The following is a 21511-nucleotide window of genomic DNA, read 5'->3' as shown; positions in this document are numbered from 1 at the left end:
CTATCTCATACCTATTAGACTGGTAAAGATGACTATTGGAGGGCTTATGGAAAACAGATACTGAAAACAATTTGGTCACAAGTGGCATAGATATGTGAAACCCAGCTCTCCTCTATAGAGAAGAGGAGAGCCAAGGACTATGCCTGGGCCCTATCTGAGGGAAAGGAGTAGAAAGTCCCAAGAGCATGCTAAGGTCCCTAAGGATAGACATGATTTCCTCCAGTCTCTGAGAGGCTAGACTAGAACCATTTCCTCTAAATAGTGCTGGTCTAGGGCTCACAAGTCTAGGTTCAGAATGGAAGATGTATCCCAGATCACTCTTAGGAGTGAAGGTATCCCTTAGTTTATACTTGTGAGCCTGGCTCCTTTTCATGTTATTGTTGTTATTTGTCCTACATTGTTGAAGAGGACTATGACATGCAAGTGAATTGGATGCTAGTTACACAAAAATAAGCCTGATTGTTCAAGCAAACATCAAATAGAAATAGAAGATATACAAATTAGAATATAGCAAAGAATATATAAGAGTGAATAAGTTCACTAGCTGGGAGTGGCATGAAATTTTAACTCCAATTAGGAGAAAAAAAGCACTTACTTGGAAGAAGTACATTCTGGCATTCTAATTCAAGCAAATCTAGGCACCTGATTGGGTTAACTTTCCATACTTGTCACCTCTACAGAGCGTCTTCAGTTCATCTGTTAACCCTGAAGAATTTTGGGTTTTTAATAGGTAAGTTTCTTGTTGAGTTCAGCTTTCTATCCACAAGTCTAGAATCATGTCGTTTGCATATGTAAATAAAATGCTCCATTTTTTTTACACATAGAAACCCAAAAGTTTTTTATGAACTGGAGAAATTTGAATGAGAAGACCTAAGAGAATAATATATGATAACATAACTGAAAAAGAAAACAATTTTTGAATTCCCCAAAAAATTAAATGATCAATTATTACTCCAAAGGACCCACCTATGAGGGTGCTCCTCATAGATTCTAGAGAATCACTCCCATTTCATTCATCCAAGAAAAAAATCTCAAATTTTTTCCTCCAAATGAAAAACATCAATGGAGACATATGTTCCTTATCTTACTTAAAATAAAAGGAATTTTTTTTTCCTCTTCAGCAAAGTGAAAAGTGTCAGAAATACACAAGTTCTTTCTAGGGGTTTAACTGAAACAACGGGATATTCCCCATCCTTGCACTAGAATTTCTGAAAGCAGAAGAGACCTCTTTCTTTCTGGCTTATGGAAGATACCTTTCAACTCAGAAAGAAGGGATGTGGGATCTTCCTGAGTCCAACTGGGGGAAAATGGCAGAGAGACAGTGGCAATTCCATTTTTGCTATGGCAAAACTTTCTTCAGATAAGAAAGACTAATCTCCAGATTTTTATTTTTTTTAATTCTTCCTAAAATAAATGAACTAGCATCTAGTCCCTGCTCCCTGAAGTCCCTGTAAAGACTTCCTTTCTCCTAAAAGAGTACATCTGGTGGGATAGAGGTTGTCTTTTATCCTCAGTAATTAGATTGGAACTTCATCCTTTTCTCAAGACTGCATGACCTTTATGATGTGTCACAATTTTGATTTGTAGGGAGTCAGGTTCAGCCATTTGAAAGGGTAAGGAATTAGGGTTTTAAATAAGTTGCTTAAGAATCATAAAACCATATGTGTCAAAGGCAGAACTGGTCTACCTGACTCTGAGACCAGTTCTCAATTACTCCCTGTTCAGGCAGAACAGAGGTCCACAGCATATAGTTAAACATTCAGACCGTTTGTTTGAGCCAGTGTCCAGTGTTAAGCAGTGAGACATTCTTGATGGTTTGTTGGAGAGTAGGAGAGAGAGAGATCCTGGATCCTCTCAGTGGCAGAATGGAGATTTCCTATAGCTTGGCTGCTAAGTTGAAGATGGGAGGAGAGGTTGGACCTGTCCCTGTTAACACTGCCTTCTAATTGGTGTTTGGAGGAGGTAGTATTTTGACTTCAGAACTGGTTCAGCCAATCACCTCCCACATTTCTGAGAAGTTTTCAGATAACTTAGCCCTGGCCCTTGTGGGTCCGGTGGGGCTGGCCTATGTGAAAGCTATTGCACAGTTTTCCAGGTGTCAGTGAGGGTCAGCTCGGCCTGAGCTATGTTTCCTGAGAGCAAATTTCTTTAATCTTCATCTCAGAGCTAGGCTTTCCCACGGTGTTTTCCAGCTCTCTGGGCCTAATGTTCTGATGCGGGGGTGGAAAGGGAAATGGGGGATGGGAAGAGGGGTCCCTTTAGAGTCAAATCTTTTCCTGAAAAACAGCCCTCCCCAGAGACAAGAGAAACATTTTTAGGTGTTTTGTGACTTGAACAAATTGACACACACAGAAGTCCTTCTGTAAAGAGGTACCTATAGAGGCGCATGTTCCTTATCTTACTCAAAATAAAAGGAATTTTTTTTCTCTTCCAGAAAGTGAAAAGAAATACACAAATCCCCCTCCGTGGTATGAAGAGTCATTATCTGTGGAGGATGTGGAATGTAAGAGCTACTCTGCTCTCCAGGATTCTTGTTAAGAGGGAGCTACAGGGTGGCTAGATGGCACAATGGATAGAGCACTGGCCCTGGAGTCTGGAGTTCCTGAGTTCAAATCTGGCCTCAGACACTTAATAAGCCACTTTACCCCATTGCCTTGCAAAAAAAAAAAAAAAAAGAGGGAGCTACAGATGAAGACAAAAAAGGGAGTGAGATAGAAGTATAGAAATCAAGAGAGGCATAGAGCAAAAAGGAAGACATCTAGAATAATAATAGCTGATATTTATATAGCACGATGTCCCAAGCACTTTACAAATATAATTTCATTTGATCCTCATAACCACCCTAGGAGGTAGAGGCTATGATTATCTCATTTTATAGATGGGGAAACTGGGGCAAACAGAGCTTAAATTACTTTCCCCAAGTTCACATAACTAGTAAGTATCTGAGGTCATATTTGAACTCAGGTCTTCCTGGTTTGAGGGCCCAGACTCTAACCACTGGACCACCTTTATGCTACTTGGCCAGTGAGAAAGAGGGAAACAGACAGAATGAGAGACAAATTCAGGGACATACAGAAACAGAGACAAAAAGTATGAGTAACTAGGCCTGGAAGAAAAAGAGGGAGAAAGGGGGTCTGGAAAGGACAGACAAGGAAATGGAGAGAAGGAAGAAAGGGATAGAGAGATAAAGGTACTATTTTAGTCCTGAAAATGAACTTCAGAAATTGCTCCAAATCAATACTTATTAGAGAAAATGCAAATTAAAGCATCTCTGAGGTACCACCTCATATCTCTAAGACTGTCAGCCAGTATGACCAGAAAAAACAATGATCAATGTTGGAAGGGATGTGGGAAATCTGGGACACTAATACATTGATGGTGGAGCTGTGAACTCATCCAACCCTTCTGGAGAGCAATTTGGGATTATGCCCAAAGGGCAGCAAAGCTGTGCATACCCTTTGACCCAGCAATACCACTACTGGGTCTATACCCTGAAGAGATGATGAAAAAGGGTAAAAACATCACTTGCACAAAAATATTCATAGCAGTCTTGTTTGTGGTGGCAAAAAAATTGGAAATTAAGTGAATGTCCTTGAATTGGGGAATGGCTTAACAAACTGTGATATATGTATGTCATGGAACACTATTAGAAACCAGGAGGGATGGGATTTCAGGGAAGTCTGGAGGGATTTGCATGAACTGATGCTGAGCAAGATGAGCAGAACCAGAAAAACATTGTACAACCTAACAGCAACATGGGGGTGATGTTCAACCCTGATGGACTTCAGTATAACAACCAGGGACAATTTGGGGCTCTCTGCAATGGAGAATACCATCTGTATACAGAGAAAGAATTATGGACTTTGAGCAAAGACCAAAGACTACTGTCAAATTAGGGGGAAAAGCATTATATTATTATGTAATTTTACTATCTCATACTTCATTTCTCTTCCTTAAGGATATGATTTCTCTGTCATCACATTCAACTGAGATCGATGTATAACATGGAACCAATGTAAATACTAACAGAATGCCTTCTGTGGGGGATGGGGGAGGGAAGCAAGAATAGTGGAAAAATTGTAAAACTCAAAATAAATGAAATCTTTCTTTTAAAAAGGCAAAAGATTGAAATACTGTTTCTGGAAAGTAATGTCAAATGAGAACTTTTGATCTATCAGTTTCCTTTCTATTTTGCCATAATAAGGCATAATTCAATATAAATGGATTATGGTACCATGTTGTCATGTCATATTCGTAATCCATGCATCCTTTCTCAATGCAAAATTTCAATTCTGATTCTTTCTTCATAGTTCTAATTGAGAAAGAAACTCTGATTCTGAAAATCTATTTCTGAAAGGAAATTGTCAGGTCCTACTACCCTATTGCTGACAAATAGGGTATTTGAACTTATGCTCAGAGAAAATGAGTGATTTCCAAATTTTGTTTCCCTTCTTAAAAAAAAGAAAGAAGGAAGGAAGGAAGGAAGGAAGGAAGGAAGGAAGGAAAGAAAGAAAGAGAAAGAAAGAAAGAAAGAAAGAAAGAAAGAAAGAAAGAAAGAAAGAAAGAAAGAAAGAAAAAGAAAATGAACTTCAGACTGAAGAGGGAGAAAGACCAAAAGAGGATGAGTAAGAGCTAAAAGCAAACAGACACATCAGGGTATCTCGGTTCTGTGACAAAGAAACTGACGGAAGTGAAAGTGCGGGAGAATGAGGGTGTGTTTTATGTGAAGAGGGTGTGTGTGTGTGTGTTTATTAGACGTGGCAGTTTTAGGGTTAGGGGAATCAGCCCTCTGGGAGACCAATTCCTTTCTTCTACACTTTTGGTCTCCCAGGAGCCTCTGAACCTTGAAGATGCACCCTGAGCTTGCTCCCACTTCTAGACCAGGATAATCAGGTACCCTCTTATCCCACACTCTCCCTCCCCACCCCCCAGGGTTGTTCTTTGGGGACTTTCATATCACTAACCTACCCCTCTCTGGCAGAGGGGCCTCTTCCTTCTCTCATTTTGAATCCTATGAGAAGAGACCAGTGGAAACCTTAGACTGGGGAAGGGGAGAGGGAGGTCTTAGACTGCTCCCTGGACTTCCCACATCATTCCTGAGTACCCAAAGTAGCCTTGCACTATGGATTCCTAGAAACTACTGTTCCTTTCTTTTCCTTTATAGAACAAGGACAGTTTTTTTCCTGCTTCTTCTCCCACATCCCCTGTTGTTAGTTAGCAACAGTGGACAGAAAATAACCTGACAGACAAAAATGAGACCTCCTTTTCCTGAGGTTTTAGGAAATAGATGCCTTTTGTAACGGTGATAAAAAATTAATACTTAAGTGAAGATACAAAAGTGTATACCATTTTATGACTCCCAAGTTCTTCCAAGTGAAGTGGGCAGGCTTACAAACTTTAAAAAATCCTGGAACTTGAAGACAGGAAACAGGAATTCTAGCTTTTATACTTACCTGTGGACATAAGGAGGATAGTGGGCAGAGAGCAGATTTTAGTTTCTCTTCATTTATAAGGATATAACAAAGTTTTCTCTCTTTCCCTAACCACCTGTATCTTTTTCCCTTTTTGTGTGACTTTCAGTCTCACTAATGTCTTCACCTTGCTCTTTTCATCTCTGTTCTTCATCAAGGCCTTGACTTTGATCAGGGTCTTTGACCTTTCTTCCTCCTTCTTCCATCTTCCTTTTCTGCCTCTTTCTCTCCATTTCTGACTCTTCCATCCATTCCCAGGTTATCTCCTTCTCTCTGCCTTTACCAGTGATGAACAACTCTGATGTACAATATCCTTCAAATTATTTGAGCACTCTGGTAGGACATCAGAATGGATCAAATGAGGTTGGACTGCCTCTGCTTGTTGTCATTGTAGCCCTTTTCGTTTTATTGGCTATCTGCATCATCATGGTTGTCCACTTTGGTCCTGAGCTGCGAAAAGTTCAGATTACTCTCCCTCAGGAACCTCAACCCCTGAAGCAAGAAGGTGGTATCCATCTCATCCATTGGCAGTCACTGGATTCCCAACTTGGAAATGGGCCCCAAGAGAGCTACAGGGAAACCCAGCCTTGGCCCACTGCTGTCAACCTCTGCTCCCATTCCAGCATCATGGAACTTACATACCTGTGAGGAGAAAATCTTAGGATTTCCCCTTACCACCAAATAAAGAGTAAATAGTTGGACAAAAACTTAATAGGAAAGAGAATAGAAAATCTGTACATCAAGACCAAAGGAAAATGGACAAGATGGATTTTTTGCCTGAGCTGATGACTTTCAGGGATCTCCTTTTTAGGACTAGAAAAATAAATGCAGAGTTGGAAGTTTCTCTAGAAACATGCTACAATTTGTGTACTTCTTTTTATATATTTTATTTGTTTCCAATTACATGTAAAAATAGTTTTCAACATTGATTTTTCTGTAAGACTTTGAGTTCCATAGATTTCTACCTTCCTCCCTTCCCACCCAGAAAGGTGAGGAACAGACCACTCCACTGTCTTCCACTACAACTCTGTCAAACACTCTCCTCTGATGGCCTGTTACTCAACCTGAAATCTATTCATTATAATGCAGAGAATCTAGCATACACCATAAAGGAGAGGAAAGGATTGGCTCTTACATTTGACTGCTGAGAAAAACAAGTTTTCTGGGTTTCTCATGCACTGTCCCTCAAGGCAGGGCTTGAGGAAAAGAAAAAAAAATGAAGTAGGATGATTTGCAAATTGCTTTTAATGGCTATAGAATTAAGGAGATGGCAGAATGCTTCATTTCTTACCTCACTATAGAATAGTGGGGAGATCACTAGCCTGGGAGGCAGGTGCCCCAGATTCCAAACCTTATTTTGGACCTTAATCTAGACTGGATTCTAGATACTTATTAGTTTTTGAATCCTGGGTGAATCATTACACTTCTGAGTGTCCAGTACAGGTTGAGGGGCTCAGAGTTGGTTGTCAAATATCAGTCCAACTATTAAAAAAAGAAGTAAAAGGATGTCTCTACAGGCATACTTCTGTTTTCCTTTGAAAGAATCTACTACAAGGCAGTTGCAGGATCTTCTCGAAAAGAAAGGAGAGGTCTATTATCCTGTTTGTGGTACGCCATCCTGCATCTTGTCACTGGGACATATATTGTGTCCCTGTCCTCATCTAAGACAGCAACAGAAAAGACAGAGAGGTGTTTGCCTGACAAACTTTCTAGACAGGGCTTCTTAACCTATGGATTTGATTTTTTAAATGTTTTGAAAACTATATTTCAATATAATTTGTTTCCTTTATAAGCCTCTGTATTTTATTTATTTATTCTTTTGCATTCTGAGGAGTTTCACAGGCTTTGCCATACTGCTAAAGAGGTACAGGATACAGAAGAGGTAAAGAAGTCTAAATCTAGCAATTCTAGATCCCAGAGTCAGGAAAGACAAGACGAACAACAGTCTAGTGGGGATATTTCAATCCCAACTGTTTTCAGCGTGATGTCAGAGGATAAGCAGAATTATCAAGCATCCAGCCAATGAAGATGGCTGAGCCAGTGCTGTGGACTGAGCAGAGATCCATGGCCAGGGTTTCTTGGGTTTGGTAGCAGATGAGTCTCTCTGGTCCCTAGCCTTACTCCAAGTTACAAGGGGAGAGGGAAGGTATTTACTTAAAAACCATCAGTACGGAGGGAGAGTGGTTGCTCTAAGCCACTGATGAGGAGCTGTGGTTCCTGGGAAAAGGTGGAGGATGTGGCCATGCTCACAGCCCTTTCAGGTCTCATAAAAAACTCTTCTTGCCTTTCTTGCCGAAGGTGACGAAGAATCTCTTTAGACAAAGAGAAGTTGTTTGGAGATCTATCCTCAGGCTCTGGAGAGTGAAATAAAAAAACTGATCAATAAACAAATATTCATTAATTGCCTACTGTATGCTAAGTGCATGGGACCATTTGTATCATGCATACAGTCAGTCACATGTGAATATTTATATGCACAAGAATATGTACACACACCATTGACTCAGGACACAAAGAGAGATCATATTCTTATCTTCTGGGGTCAGGGGTCTCTACCCAACCCCAAAAGAATCCAATAAATGTGGAGCAGGGGCCCTCTAAGAGTCAAAGAATCACATAATCATTGAATGTTGGTGCTAGGAAGGACCTGGAAAATCAATTCCAATTCTGTAAAGGCTCAAGGTGGTGATTGTTGTAAGGTCCCATCCACAGGGATTCGTAGTAAAATCAAGACTGGAAGAATCAGAGCCACCTGACATCCAGGTAATATTTCCTCCCCATTTTTCTAAGCCCATGTTGCTCAGTTCCAGGTTGAAATTCCTTAGGGCAATTGACAAATGGTCAAAGGATATGCAAAGGCAATTTACAGATGAGGAGATCAAAGCAATCCATAGCCATATGAAAAATTGCTCTAAATCATTAATTATTAGAGAAATGCAAATTAAAGCTTCTCTGAGGTACCACCTCATACCTCTCAGACTGGCCAATATGACCAGAAAGGATAATGATCATTGTTGGAAGGGTTGTGGGAAATCTGGGACACTATTACATTGTTGGTGGAGCTGTGAGCTCATCCAACCCTTTCTGGAGAGCTATTTGGAACTATGCCCAAAGGGCAACAAAAATGTGCATGCCCTTTGACCCAGCAATACTACTATTGGGTTTATACCCTGAAGAGATGATGAAAAAAAGGGTAAAAACATTACTTGTACAAAAAATACTTATAGCAGCCCTGTTTGTGGTGGCAAAGAATTGGAAATCAAGTAAATGTCCTTCAATTGGGGAATGGCTTAGCAAACTGTGGTATATGTATGTCATGGAACACTATTGTTCTATTAGAAACCAAGAGGGACAGGATTTCAGGGAAGCCTGGAGGGATTTGCGTGAACTGATGCTGAGTGAGATGAGCAGAACCAGAAAAGCATTGTACATCCTAACAGCAACATGAGGGTGATGATCAACCTTGAAGGACTTGCTCATTCCATCCATGCAACAATCAGGGACAATTTTGGGCTGTCTGCAAAGGAGAGTGCCATCTGTATCCAGATAAGGAGATGTGGAGTTTGAACAAAGTTCAAGGACTATTCCCTTTAATTTAGACAAAAACAGATATCTTATTGTCTGATCTTGTTACCTCTTAGACTTCTCTTCTCTTCTTTAAGGATATGATTTCTCTCTCATCACACCCAATTTGGATCAAGGTACAACATGGAAACAAAGTAAAGACTGATAGATTGCTTTCCATGGGGGATGGGGGGAGGGAAGTAAGATTGGGGGGAAATTGTAAAACTCAAATAATATCTTTAATAAAAATAAATTAAAAAAATAAATTCCTTAGGGGCAATGTTCCAGATTCCTGAAAAAACCTGTCCTGTGACCCTTTTTTTCCAGACTAAGGCGGGATATATGTGTGGGCCAATGAAGGGGTGAGGAAAGATTCTGTACTTGAACCTAGGAGACCTGGATTAGAATTCTGATGCTCATTAGCTCTATGACCCCATGGATGAGTCATTTAAATTCTCCCAGCCTCAGTTTTCTCATCTATAAAATGTGAAGAAAGGAAGAACTTTACAAAAATGATCTCATTTGATCCTCACAATAACCCTAAGAGGTTTGCACTATTATTATCATCTCCATTTTATAGACCAGGGAACTAAGTCAACATAGGTTAAGTGATTTGTGCCCCAGATCATAATAAATGTCTGAGGCCAAATTGAATTCAGGTCTAACCTCAGACCCAGGGCTTCTTCACTACTGCGACATTTTTAGAGCATCTTTCCCTCCAACAAATTTTTGAGAGAAGAAATGCAAGTATTGTCATCCCTTTGATTATCCCTATTTTACAGATGAAATTGAAGCTTAAAACTTAGCCATGATCACAAGGCTAATATCATAGCCTCTTGCTTCTTAATTAATGAGCTCTGCTATGTTTCTTTTTTGTCTTTAAAAGTCCTCCCTAACCTGAGGTTCACACTGACCCCACTCCTCACCTTGGTAGACAATGAGGCGGCAATAATCTCGGACCTCAGGGGCATCTTCAAGGATGTCTTCCAGTGTCCGGCAGAAGAGTTTGGCTTGCTCCAGGCGGTCCTTCTGGCTGAAACCAGCCCGCCCATCCTGGGACATGGCAAATAGGGTCTGCAGTGGGGTGGCAAACTCCAGGACACAGACTTCTGCCTGGTAAGGGTAGAAAGGAAGGCAGGGTGTTATTCCTTATATGATGATGGCAGTTAGAGACATTGTCCCAATATCCTTTGACCTGGGGGCAATGGTCTTTACCTATTTCCATGGATCTTCCCACCTAGACCCCACTCTCCACCCTCACCTTAACTAGCAAATGCAGGCTTCTAGGGGTATGAGTCCCTATCAGTTTATTTCTGCTCGGCCAGGAAACCAGGTTGGGATACTGACTATAAACTGTTTTTGCACCTCTTTGGTTGGCATTTGGCCAGCTATATATATATATATATATATATATATATATATATATATATATATATATATATATATATATATATATATATATTTATATGTTGTTCTTACCCATTACCACCTGAAGGGTCTTTCCTGAGGGAACCCATAGAGTTGAGATGCTTATCCAGACTAGTAAGAAATTGAGCAGAGCTCAGAGGTCCTTACAGGGCAGGGAGTCTGGATGAACTATTCTATACTCTGAAACCCACAGTGCTTCTGATATTTATCCCTCAGGCTTTTGAAGCTGAGTCTTGGGAAAACCCCGAAAGGGACATTAATCTGCTCAAGATTACAGGATGAATTGTGGACAGAACCAGGTCCAGGGATGCTGAATCCTGGGGGTCTAGAGGTGAGGCAGAACATCCATACCAACCCCATTTCTGCTTCCTTCCCTGTCTCCAACTCCTATCATTTCCCTGCTCTACCCTTCTCCTCATCAGGCATTATTACTCACCTTCTGCCCATCTTCCCAAATTTTATAGATACTGTTGGAATAGATCCTGCCTTTAATGCCTGCCCGGTCAATTTTGTGCTGAGGTAGTTCTTGCAGGAAGCAAATGTTGGAGTCAGCCTGACTCAGGTCATCAGGGACCCTGCAATCCAGAGGGATGAGGATGTGGAGCTCAGGAATCCTCAAGACATCTTTGTTGAACTGATTATAAATTTGGATTCGGGCCTGGAGCCCTGGGTGGGGACCAAGAGCAAAGTCATTCAAGGAAAGAGACAACCACAGAGAAAGAAAGAAAAGAAAGGAAGAGGGAAGGTCATCTTATCTATTTCCTTAATGCTATCTATCATAGCCCCAGAAAGTTAGAGGGGTATTGTGGGATCATGGATCCGGTCAGAGCTATGTTGGATCTTGGAGGTCATCTAGTACAACTGCCTCATCTTAGAGATGAGGAGCCAATAGGGATAAAGTGACCCGACTAACCTCACAAAGGAAGTAAATAGAAGAGCTAGGATTCTCTGACTTCAAACCCAACAATTTTCCCTGTACCCCACTACCTCCCTATGTTCCTAGAGCTTAAACCAGGCCTTCGCTGTGTTTCTTTTGGAGAGAGGGAAGAGCACTGAGATTTTTGACAACTGCACCCCCTAACTTGACCTTTTCAGTGAACCCACCCAGGTGTGTGTGTGTGGGACATAGTGCCTGACATAGTCAGGAGACAGAAACCTTTCCTGAAAGCAATGCACATGCATGGAGAGAGATGTAGCTTCACTCATTCAAATTCACATGTAACTATTTCAAGCCTGAAAGTTCTTACTTTTATGAAAGCTCAGTCTCTTCTGAGGCCCCTTCCAGCCAAAAAGCAGAAAAATAAGATCTACTTTCCCCTCAACCTTGGGTAAGGAGAGGGAGAAATCAAAGAGGAAATAGCAGGTCCCAGGGACTATTCTTTTCTCTTCCTATTCTTACTTCTCTTTACCCCAACATTCCACATCTGCAAATATTCCATCCATAGGGTAGTAATAAGCAGAGACTGTTCCTCAAAGGTAATGCCTGAGGTCCATGCTACTTCCTTGTAATGGAATAAGGGCTTAGATTCAGGGCTGGTCCAGTCATTTGTCCCAGGACCTTACTCTCCCATAGTAGCATTGATGGATGGATAGTCAGCCTCTGAGAGTATAGGGAAACTCCCTCCTGTCATCCCTAGGGCTTATCTAGGAGCGACAGGGAACAATGGAATCTAGAGAAGATCCCTTCTCCCTACCTCCTCCCCCTCTTACCCTTTCCATAAGGTTGGAATCTTGATTCCATCACTGATTCACTTTGGACCTTGGACAATTTACTTTATCACTCTAGGCCTGTTTCTGTCAACCTGTCTATCTGTCTACCTTCTAGGAGTTTTGTGATTAATAAATAAGATGACATGTGAAAGCACCTTGAAAGCTATAAAATACTTTAGACAGGTAAAGAGTTCTTATTGTCTGATGGATCTTTGAGATGAAGGTGGGGAAAGAATGAAATGGGGAGGCAGCTCACCAGGCAGGATCAGCTTCAAGTACCCGATATAATATGACCAGGCCAGTCCATGGGCCACATTAAGATGTCTCTTTTCACAGACTTCAGAGATCTCAGCTGGAGTCAGACTCTGGAGAGTAGGGCAGACACCCTCATGAGTAGTGGGAAAAGAAATCCATCCCAGGAGTCACACAGCTCTGACCAGAGCTCACCTAATTTCTGATACTCAATATACCAGTCAAATGGCATGCCCAACTACTTCACATGGAGTAACTGGGGGATCAAAACAAATTTTCATTTGTGTTTTTAAAAACCACAATTCTGTATGCCCAAAAGGCAATGAAACCATGAAAACCCTTTGATCAGCAATACCTCTACTAGGTCTGTATCCCAGAGATCACAAGAAAGGGGAAAAAACTCACTTATACAAAAATATAATTGGAAGCTGAGGAGATGCCCATCAATTGGAGACTGGCTGAAAAAATAAAGTATATGAATATGATAGAGTGCTATTGTTCTGTAAGAAATCATAAGTGATCAAAATTCAGAAAAGCCTGGAAAAACTTGTATGAACTTACTGAAGTAAGTAGAACCAGAATATTGCATATATTCACAGAAACATTATGTGATGTTCAACTATGATGGACTTGCTCTTCTCAGCTATGCAGCTGACCCTCAGTTAGGGTCAAGGACAATTCTAAAGGACTAGTAATGGAAAATACCATCTACATTTAGAGTCTGAATCCAGACCAAAGCATACTATTTCCAATTTTTTAAAAATTTGTTTTATGTTTTAACCTCTCATTTTTTAATTTTGTTCTGATTCTTCTTTCACAACATGATTAATATGGAAATATGTTTAACAGTTATACATATATAATTTATATTAGATTACTCACTGAGAAAGGGGAGGGGGAAGAGAGGGAGGGAGAAAAATGTAGAACTCAAAATCTAAAAAAATGAATATTGAAAACTATCTTTGCATGTAGGTGGAAAAATAAATAAATAAATTTCAGAAAACTTTACAGTTCTAGCAAAAGCCTCTCTGGCTAGGGACAGACATACTCTTGCCCACTCCATTGCTCCTGTTTTGGTGTCCAGTGCCCTTCTATCTTCCCTGTCTCCAAATCAACATACCTGGAGTCCTAGGATGAAGCTCAGTGCTTGAGAGAGGCCCAGCAAGGCAAAAGTCCAGGTGAGTGATGGGTTTGGCTTACTAGCGAGTGTAAGACAGAAATATCCTGAGAGTAGCAACAGACAACCCCGCTGGAGTGGATAACTCATACAGGCTTGTATGGTCTGCCAGTAACTACCCTGGTACCTGGAGGATCACACAAAGAAAATGGAAGGTGAAGATGGGGCCTGACCAGTGCTCCTGACTAGATTAAGACCAACAGATTCTACCCAGGGTCTTCAGACCAGTCCTCAACCTAGGTCATGATTCCATTAAAAGGATGTGGCATATGGGGTGGCTAGGTGGCGCAGTAGATAAAGCACCGGCCCTGGAGTCAGGAGTACTGGGTTCAAATCCGATCTCAGACACTTAATGATTACCTAGCTGTGTGGCCTTGGGCAAGCCACTTAACCCTACTGCCTTGCAAAAACCTAAAAAAATTAAATAAAAAAAATTTAAAAAACGGATGTGGCATAGGCTTTTCCTTTCCAGCTTATTTTACAGAAAACAAAAACTGAGGCAAACTGGGTCACACAGTTAAACAGATTTGAACTCTGGAAGCCAAGCCTTTCTGATGCCAGGCCTAGTACTCTATCTACTGTGCCACCTAGCTGTCCCCCTGTTTACCAGGGCCAGTGTTCTATCCATTCTCTCTACCACTTCACCTGGATTGGATATGACAGAATTCCTCAGCCAGGCAGCAGACCCCTTTCAGCAGCAATCCCACCTGCATAGTGGTGAAGTAGAATAGCAGCCATTGGAGGGTGTGGACAGCTGGTTCCCCAAGGATATATACAGTGAATAGACAGAGGATCAACAGGACACCAGCTGCCCTCTGAGCCCCTCGGCCCCGGGGCTGGGGGATGGAAGGGTGGAGATTGGGCCTTGGCATCTGTGGGCACAAAGAAACTCATTGATACAGCTAGCTGCTCCCAAAGTTCTTGCTCTCTATGAAATGGGTTTCATCTGGGGAAAAGGAGAAAACTAGAATAAGATCTCATCTCTACCCACAACTACTCCTTTCTACATGATTCTTTCCCCATCCCTTCAGGACATCCTCCCCTGGATGTCCCGTCTCCATGGATTATTGAAGGGGGAAATGTCTTTCAGGTCTTCTCTTAAGCTCCAATCACATGTACTGCCCCAGTATAAAGAAGGGTGCTCCCCTGTGCCCACCCAGTAAGGGAAAGAAGTTGAGGAAAAAGGAGTCTGAGAAAGGTCATTGATAAATATATGCATAGACACCTGAAGATACATAGATAGATATACACTCCTGTTACTGACACTCTCCTCTTCAACCCTTAGTTATCCAGGTAAATAATCTACCCCTTACCCTTTTCTAACATCCCTATCCAGCCTCACAGCCTCACCCACATTCCTTTCCCTTACCGGAAGCAGAGCCTTGAAAACTGAGTACATTGTACTTCAGTAGGGGAATGAGAATTTAGTTTCCCAGAAAGCAAAAGGCTAAGGTTTGGGGTCTAGGAGGCATTGTATTGTGGGGAGGGGTCTGTGTCCACTCACCTTTCTGTCTCTGTAACCCTAAGATTTCTGGAATTCCTAGGCTGTTTCAACTGTCTTGCAGCTCTTCTCAGAATCTTAGCAAAGAAATATCAGAAACTTCCTCATAGGGTAAGGATTTAGTCAGAATTAAGGATTGTCTTCCTGGAAAAAAAAAAGCACAACTCTAAAAATACCGTATTTCCCCATGTCCCGTGTATAAGACACACCTTAATTTTGGGACCCGAAATTTGAAAAAATAATTATATTACATAAAGTTATTAAACTCAAGTTTTATTCATCATAAAATTCATACAACTCCTCCTCACTGTCAAAACTCCCATCCATGAGCTTGTCCTCATCTGTGTTTGATGATGAATCACCATCTTAGGAGAGGCTCTGCTTTCCATGTCCCGCTCATTATACTAATGAGCACATGGGAGTGTATAGTAATATGTATGAACTTCATTGAGCTGATGGAAAGGACAAAGACACAGACCCCAGGTCAACCCCTGATTATTTGAAGCTAGTTTTTGACCTCCACCGGGTAAGGAAGCTTGATGTCCAGTGAGGAGAACTCACTCAGCTCAATGATTGGTCAGGATTATTTCTTTTATCTTACACTCACATATCTGTCCATAGGCACAATCACAGATAGACCCCAGTCTTTGTAATGTATATACATACATATATATGTATGTATATATATATATATATATATATATATATATATATACATATATATTTAAACTAACAATCTCCTCTTACATTCTGTGGGAGTCAAACACCCTATATTTCTCACAGAAGTAGATCCAGGAGATCCAGGAGAAATAATTCAAGAATTACTAGATTACTTGAAAGTCATGATTAAAAAAAAAAGCCTAGGCAACATTTTTCAAGAAATCATCAAAGAAAACTGCCCTGGTATATGAGAACCAGTGGGAAAAATAGAAATTGAAACAATCCACTGGATCACTGCCTAAAAGTGATCCCAAAATGAAAACTCCCACAAACATCATAGCCAAATTCCAGAACTTACAGATGAAGGAAAATACACTTCAAAAATAATTCAAAGAAACAATTCAAAAATCATGGACTTACAGTCAGGATTACACAGGATTTGGCAACTTCCACATTAAAGAACCAGAGGTGTTGGAGTATGATATACCAGAAAGCAGAGGAGTTAGAATTACAGCTAAAAGAATACCCAGCAAATATAATCTTGAATATAATTTTTCAAGGAAATCAATAGATACTTAATAAAAGAAAGAACTTTCAAGCATTTCTAATTAAAAGACCAGAGCTGAATAACAAATCACACCTCCAGATATAAGACTTAAGGAAACAGAAAAACGTAAAAAAAGATACAATAAAAAACATTAAAAATTCAATAAGGTTAAATTTTATATTTCTATGTGGCAAGATAATATCTATAACTTAACAGCTTCATTACTATAAGAGCATTTAGAAGGAATATATGTAGACAGAGGGTATGCTTACAAGGTGACTTTGATGGATGATACCCAAAAAAAAACAAAATAAAGGGGTGAGAAAGAGAATTGTACTAGAAGAAAGAAGGGAGAGGTTAAATGGGGTAAATTACCCCCACCACACACACATAAAAGAACTATTATACAAAGCTTAAATCCTAGTCTTATCAAAATTGGCTCAAAGAAGGGAATAGCATACACACTCAATTGGATACAGAAATTTTTCATACCCTGTAATGAAGAAAAAAGGGACAGGGATAATAGAAGGGAGGGGAACTGATAAAAGAAAGGGTATATTGGGAAAAGCAATGATGTTTGCTCTTCATTATCAAAGAAGACCATGATCAGGAAGGTGATACTATGACAAGCACATGAATTGGATTTGGGTGAGGGGCTGCTGTACAAAGTCACCAACCTCACCTTCTCTTCCAGAGCCATTTGGGTCCAGTGGCAAGAAATGAATCAGTCAGCCATGAAGTCAGGAAGACCTGAGTTCAAATCCAGCCTTAGACACTTGATACTTATGAACAGTGTGACCTTGGGCAAGACACTAAACTCCATTGCTTCACCCTGCACCCTCCAAAAAAAGGAAAAGGAAAAGAAAATGACAACAGTGAGACAACATATCCAAATTTATAGGATGTAGCCAAAACAACTTAAGGAAATTGTATATATTTTATTGCTTACATCAATAAAACAGAGAAAAAGCAAATAAATAAATTGGATATGCAGCTAAAAAAATAGAAAAAAAAACCCCAAAATAAGCACCAAATTGGAAATCCTGAAATTCAAAGGATTAATAAAATTGAAAGTAAGAAAACCACTGAACTAATAAATAAAAATGGAAGCTGATTTTATGGGGGGGAAACCAATAAAATAGATAAATGATTGGTTAATTTGACTTTAAAAAGAAAATTAAATTTCTAGTATCAAAAATGAAAGGGATGGGAGTGGCTAGGTGGCAACAGTTTTTAATAGTTTTCTTTAATCTGTAAATAATTACCTAGCTGTGTGGCCTTGGGCAAACCACTTAACCCCATTGCCTTGCAAAAACTAAATAATAATAATAATAATAATAATAATAATAATAATAATAATAATAATGAAAGGGATGAATTCCTCACCAAAGAAGAGGAATTTAAGACAATTGTTAGGAATTATTTTGTCCAATTATATACCAATAAATTTGACAATCTAAATGAAATGGATGAATATCTGCAAAAATATAAATTACCCAGAGTAGCAGAAAAAGAAATAGAATACTTAAACAATCCAATCTTTGAAAAAAGAAATTGAGTAAGTCATCAATTAACTTTCTAAGAAAAAAACCCCAGAATCAGATGGGATTCATAAACAAATTCTACTCAACACTTAAATAGCAATTAATCCTAATACTCTATAAATTATTTGAAAAAAATCAGTGGAGTTCTAGCAAATTCCTTTTATGACACAAATATGATGCTGATACCCAAAACAAGAAGAGTTAAAACAGAGGAAAAAAATTATACACCAATTTCCCTAATGAATTTTTAAATAAATTTTAAAATAAATAAATAAATAAATTTTAAATAAATTTTAAATAAATTACTAATAAAAAGATTACAGCAATATATCACAAGGATCAGACTTTATGACCAGACTATACCAGACAGAATTTATACCAGGAATTCAGGGCTGGTTAGGAAAACTATCAGCATAATTGATATCATATCATATCAATAACAAAACAAATAGAACTCATAATTATCTAAAGAGATGTAGAAAAAAACTTTGACAAATTACAGCTTTAGTAGTAAAAGAAGAAAAAGAAATTATCTTGGTAGATGATATATTGTGCTTAGAAAATCCTAGAGTATCAACTAAAAACTATTTGAAATTATTAATTACTTTAGCAGTCATAGGATACAAAAGAAACCCACGTAAATAATTAGCATTTCTATAATTACCAACAAGTCCAGCATCAAGAGAAAGAAAGAGGAATTACATTTAAAATGACTATAGACAATCTAAAACACTTGGGAGTCTATATGAACACAACTATAAAGCACTTTTCACATGAATAAATTCAAATCTAGTCAAGTGAAAAAATATTAATTGTTCATAAGTGGACTTAGCCAATATTATAAAAGTAGCAATTCTACCTAAATTAATCTACTTATTTGGTGTCATACCAATCAAATAATCAAAAAATTATTTTATAGAGCTAGAAAAAAATAACAAAATTCACCTGGAAGGAAAAAATTCAAGGAAATCAAGAGAATCAGATATCAAACTGCATTATAAAGTGATAATTATCAAAACAATTTGTACTGGCTAAGAAATAGTGTGGTGGATCAATGTATTAGAGATTAGGTACAAATTACATTATAATAAATGATTGCAATAATCTAGTATACAATAAATCCAAAGATCTGATCTTTTGAAACAAAAGTCACTATTTGACAAAAACTACTGGGAAAAGTATAGCAGAAACTAGATACTGAGCAGCATCTCACCTAATATAACAAGAAAAGGTCAAAATGGGTACATGATTTACAACTAAAAGATGATACTATAAGCAAATTATAAAAGCACAGAATAGTTTATGTCAGATTTATGGATAAGAGAAGAATTTAGGAGCACAGAAGATATAGAAAGCATTACAAAATTTAAAATAGATAATTTTGATTATATAAAATTAAAAAGATTTTTGCACAAACATAACTATTGCAACCAAAATTATAAGGAAAGCAGAAAACTGGGAAAATTTTTTGCAAGTATCCCTGATAAAGGTATCATTTCTCAAATACAGAGAACTGAGTCAAATTTATAAGAATACAAGTCATTCCCCAAATGATAAATTATCAAAGGATAATTAGGCGCCACCTAGCTGCCCCTATTTTAAGCAGTTTTGTTTAAAGTTTTGAGTTCCAGGGCAACTATGGATAGAGCACCTGCCCTGGAGTCAGGACTACCTGAGTTCAAATCCAGTCTCAGATACTTAATAATTACCTAGCTGTGTGGCCTTGGGTAAGCCACTTAACCCCATTGCCTTGCAAAAACCTAAAAAAAAACTGTTTAAAATAAAATCCTAAGAAAATAATCTCAGTCTTTCTTCTCTCTCTCTCTTTCTCTCTCTCTCTCTCTCTCTCATACATACACAGACACACACACACACACATACATGCACATACATACACACCTGATAATAGCTAGCACTGCAAGTTATTGAAATTATTGGCACAGAGACTGAGGGCTTTGATCTCAAGTTTAAGAAAGAAGAAGCTCCAGCAGGATTTTACTAAATACTAGTCTTGATTGTATTGAGCTGAAATTTTTTTCCTTCTCTGAATTTTCCTTTAGCATATCAGATCTTTCCAGGCTAAATCTGTTAACCTTTGTTCAGTTTTGATTCTCTTTGACTTCTCTGAAGTTCTTGAGGCTGCTGAGCATCCTATCCTACATACTTTTACCTGTCTTGGGAGGAAACTAGCATTTATCAGGCACTATGCCCAATACTTACAAATATTATCTCATTTGATCCTCACAACAACCTTCAGAGATAGAAACTGTTATTTTTTATTTTACAGTTGAAGAAATTGATACAATACTTGACCAAATGTTAGATTTGAATGCAGGTCTTCCTGACTTTGGGACCATACTCTATTCACTGTACCAACTAGGTGACTCTGGCTTCCTCAGTACTACATTTTCTTGCTTCTTTATCTTCCTATCTTGCTCCTAAAACAGAATTTATCCAAGACTGCTAGAAACTTTCTCCTTGTTTTCTTTACCCTATTCTCTTGAACTTGGTGATCTCCTTTATTCCCCTTTGTTGAGTTATTATCCTTATATAGTTGATTCCCAAATCTAGATTTTCAGCTTTAATCTCTATCCTGAATTCCATTTCCATGCTTTCAACTAACAACCTATTAGACATCTTCTGAATGTCCCATCAGATCTAGAAATCAAAATTTCCAAAATTGAACCCTTCTAAACCTGCCTTTCCTCCAAACTTTTGATGTCTATCAAGGGCTAGTTTGTAACCTCAGTCATCCTTGTCTTTTATTTCTCCTTAACTATACATATCCAATTAATTTTCAAGTCATGTCAACCCTACTTCTGTAACAATAATAATAGTTATTATTATAACAATTGAATTGATCTATCACTTTAAAGTTGACAAAGGACCTTACTTACATTTTCTCATTTGATCCACAATTTCTAAGACATCTGTTCTTTCATCTCCATTCACAGAACAGCCACCCTAGTTCAGTCCTTCATCCCCTCTAGTCTGGACTATTAAGAAGCTTCTTAATCAGTTTTCTCCCTTCTAATCTCTCTAAGCAATTCATCCTCCACACAGCAGCCAAAATAATCTTCCTAAAACACAAATCTGAACATATTCTTCTGTTCAAAACTGTTCAGTGATTGTTTTAGGGTAGACAAAATATTCAATCTGGGACTTTCATAGGATGTAACCATAAAGTCTCTAAAGGGCCCTCCATAATCTATCTCCAACCTACCTTTTCAGCATTACTCCATGCTATTCCCTTTCGCACATTCTAGTGATAAACAAACTGTCTTAAATAAGGGGCAAAAAAAGGAACTGAAACTAGAAGTGTTATTCCCCTAACTTAAGTGGTTCAACCTACACTGTTCTAGCATAGCACAACAAATATCTAGCTCTAAGATCATTAGCAGATTTCCAAGTCAACCTTCTAGGCTCATAGGCTCATGAGGGACTTCATAGGGTCATTTAGTCCAAATTTTTTATGTTACATCCAGGAAGAAAGAGGGTGGCAAATAGAGTCAAGTGCTGCAAAGAGGTCAGGAAGGATGAGGGCTGAGAGAAGTCCACTAAAATGGGCATTTAGAGACAGAAGTCACACAGCAAAGGATTGAGAAATGAAAGGAAAGGAAGTGAAAGTGCTAAGTGTAAGCAACTAGGATTTGCTCT

General features: G+C 38.8%; 1 protein-coding gene across 6 annotated transcripts; it reads right to left on the bottom strand.

Annotated features, from left to right (window-relative positions):
- Positions 1 to 6288: 6288 nt before the first annotated feature.
- STING1 (stimulator of interferon response cGAMP interactor 1) lies at positions 6289 to 21136 on the bottom strand. Of its 6 annotated transcripts, none has more exons than XM_074212876.1 (9): positions 21078 to 21136; positions 16993 to 17142; positions 15107 to 15247; positions 14248 to 14474; positions 13546 to 13729; positions 12430 to 12538; positions 10900 to 11129; positions 9962 to 10148; positions 6289 to 7825 (listed from the first exon to the last, which is right to left on the bottom strand). In XM_074212876.1, exons 4-9 carry the CDS (start codon positions 14472 to 14474, stop codon positions 7626 to 7628), a joined length of 1137 nt encoding a protein of 378 aa, XP_074068977.1. In that variant the 5' UTR covers positions 15107 to 15247; positions 16993 to 17142; positions 21078 to 21136; the 3' UTR covers positions 6289 to 7625. The 6 variants fall into 6 exon arrangements, with proteins under 6 accessions (XP_074068977.1, XP_074068978.1, XP_074068981.1 ...); XM_074212877.1 differs by having other exon boundaries at positions 20752 to 21105; XM_074212878.1 differs by having other exon boundaries at positions 6294 to 7825; positions 14248 to 14309.
- Positions 21137 to 21511: the final 375 nt, after the last annotated feature.

This window comes from Macrotis lagotis, chromosome 1 (assembly GCF_037893015.1).
Source record: "Macrotis lagotis isolate mMagLag1 chromosome 1, bilby.v1.9.chrom.fasta, whole genome shotgun sequence".
Lineage (NCBI taxonomy): Eukaryota > Metazoa > Chordata > Mammalia > Peramelemorphia > Peramelidae > Macrotis > Macrotis lagotis.
Note: the sequence above shows the minus strand (reverse complement) of the source record. Positions and strands in the feature narration are given on the sequence as shown.

Coding starts and splice junctions, on each gene's coding strand:
- STING1 (XM_074212876.1), bottom strand. CDS start 14,474: ATGCCAAGGCCCAATCTCCACCCTTCCATCCCCCAGCCCCGGGGCCGA. Junction 12,539..13,545: donor GCTTCATCCTAGGACTCCAG/GTATGTTGATTT, acceptor CCTACTCTCCAG/AGTCTGACTCCAGCTGAGAT. Junction 7,826..9,961: donor CCGCCTCATTGTCTACCAAG/GTGAGGAGTGGG, acceptor TTCACTCTCCAG/AGCCTGAGGATAGATCTCCA.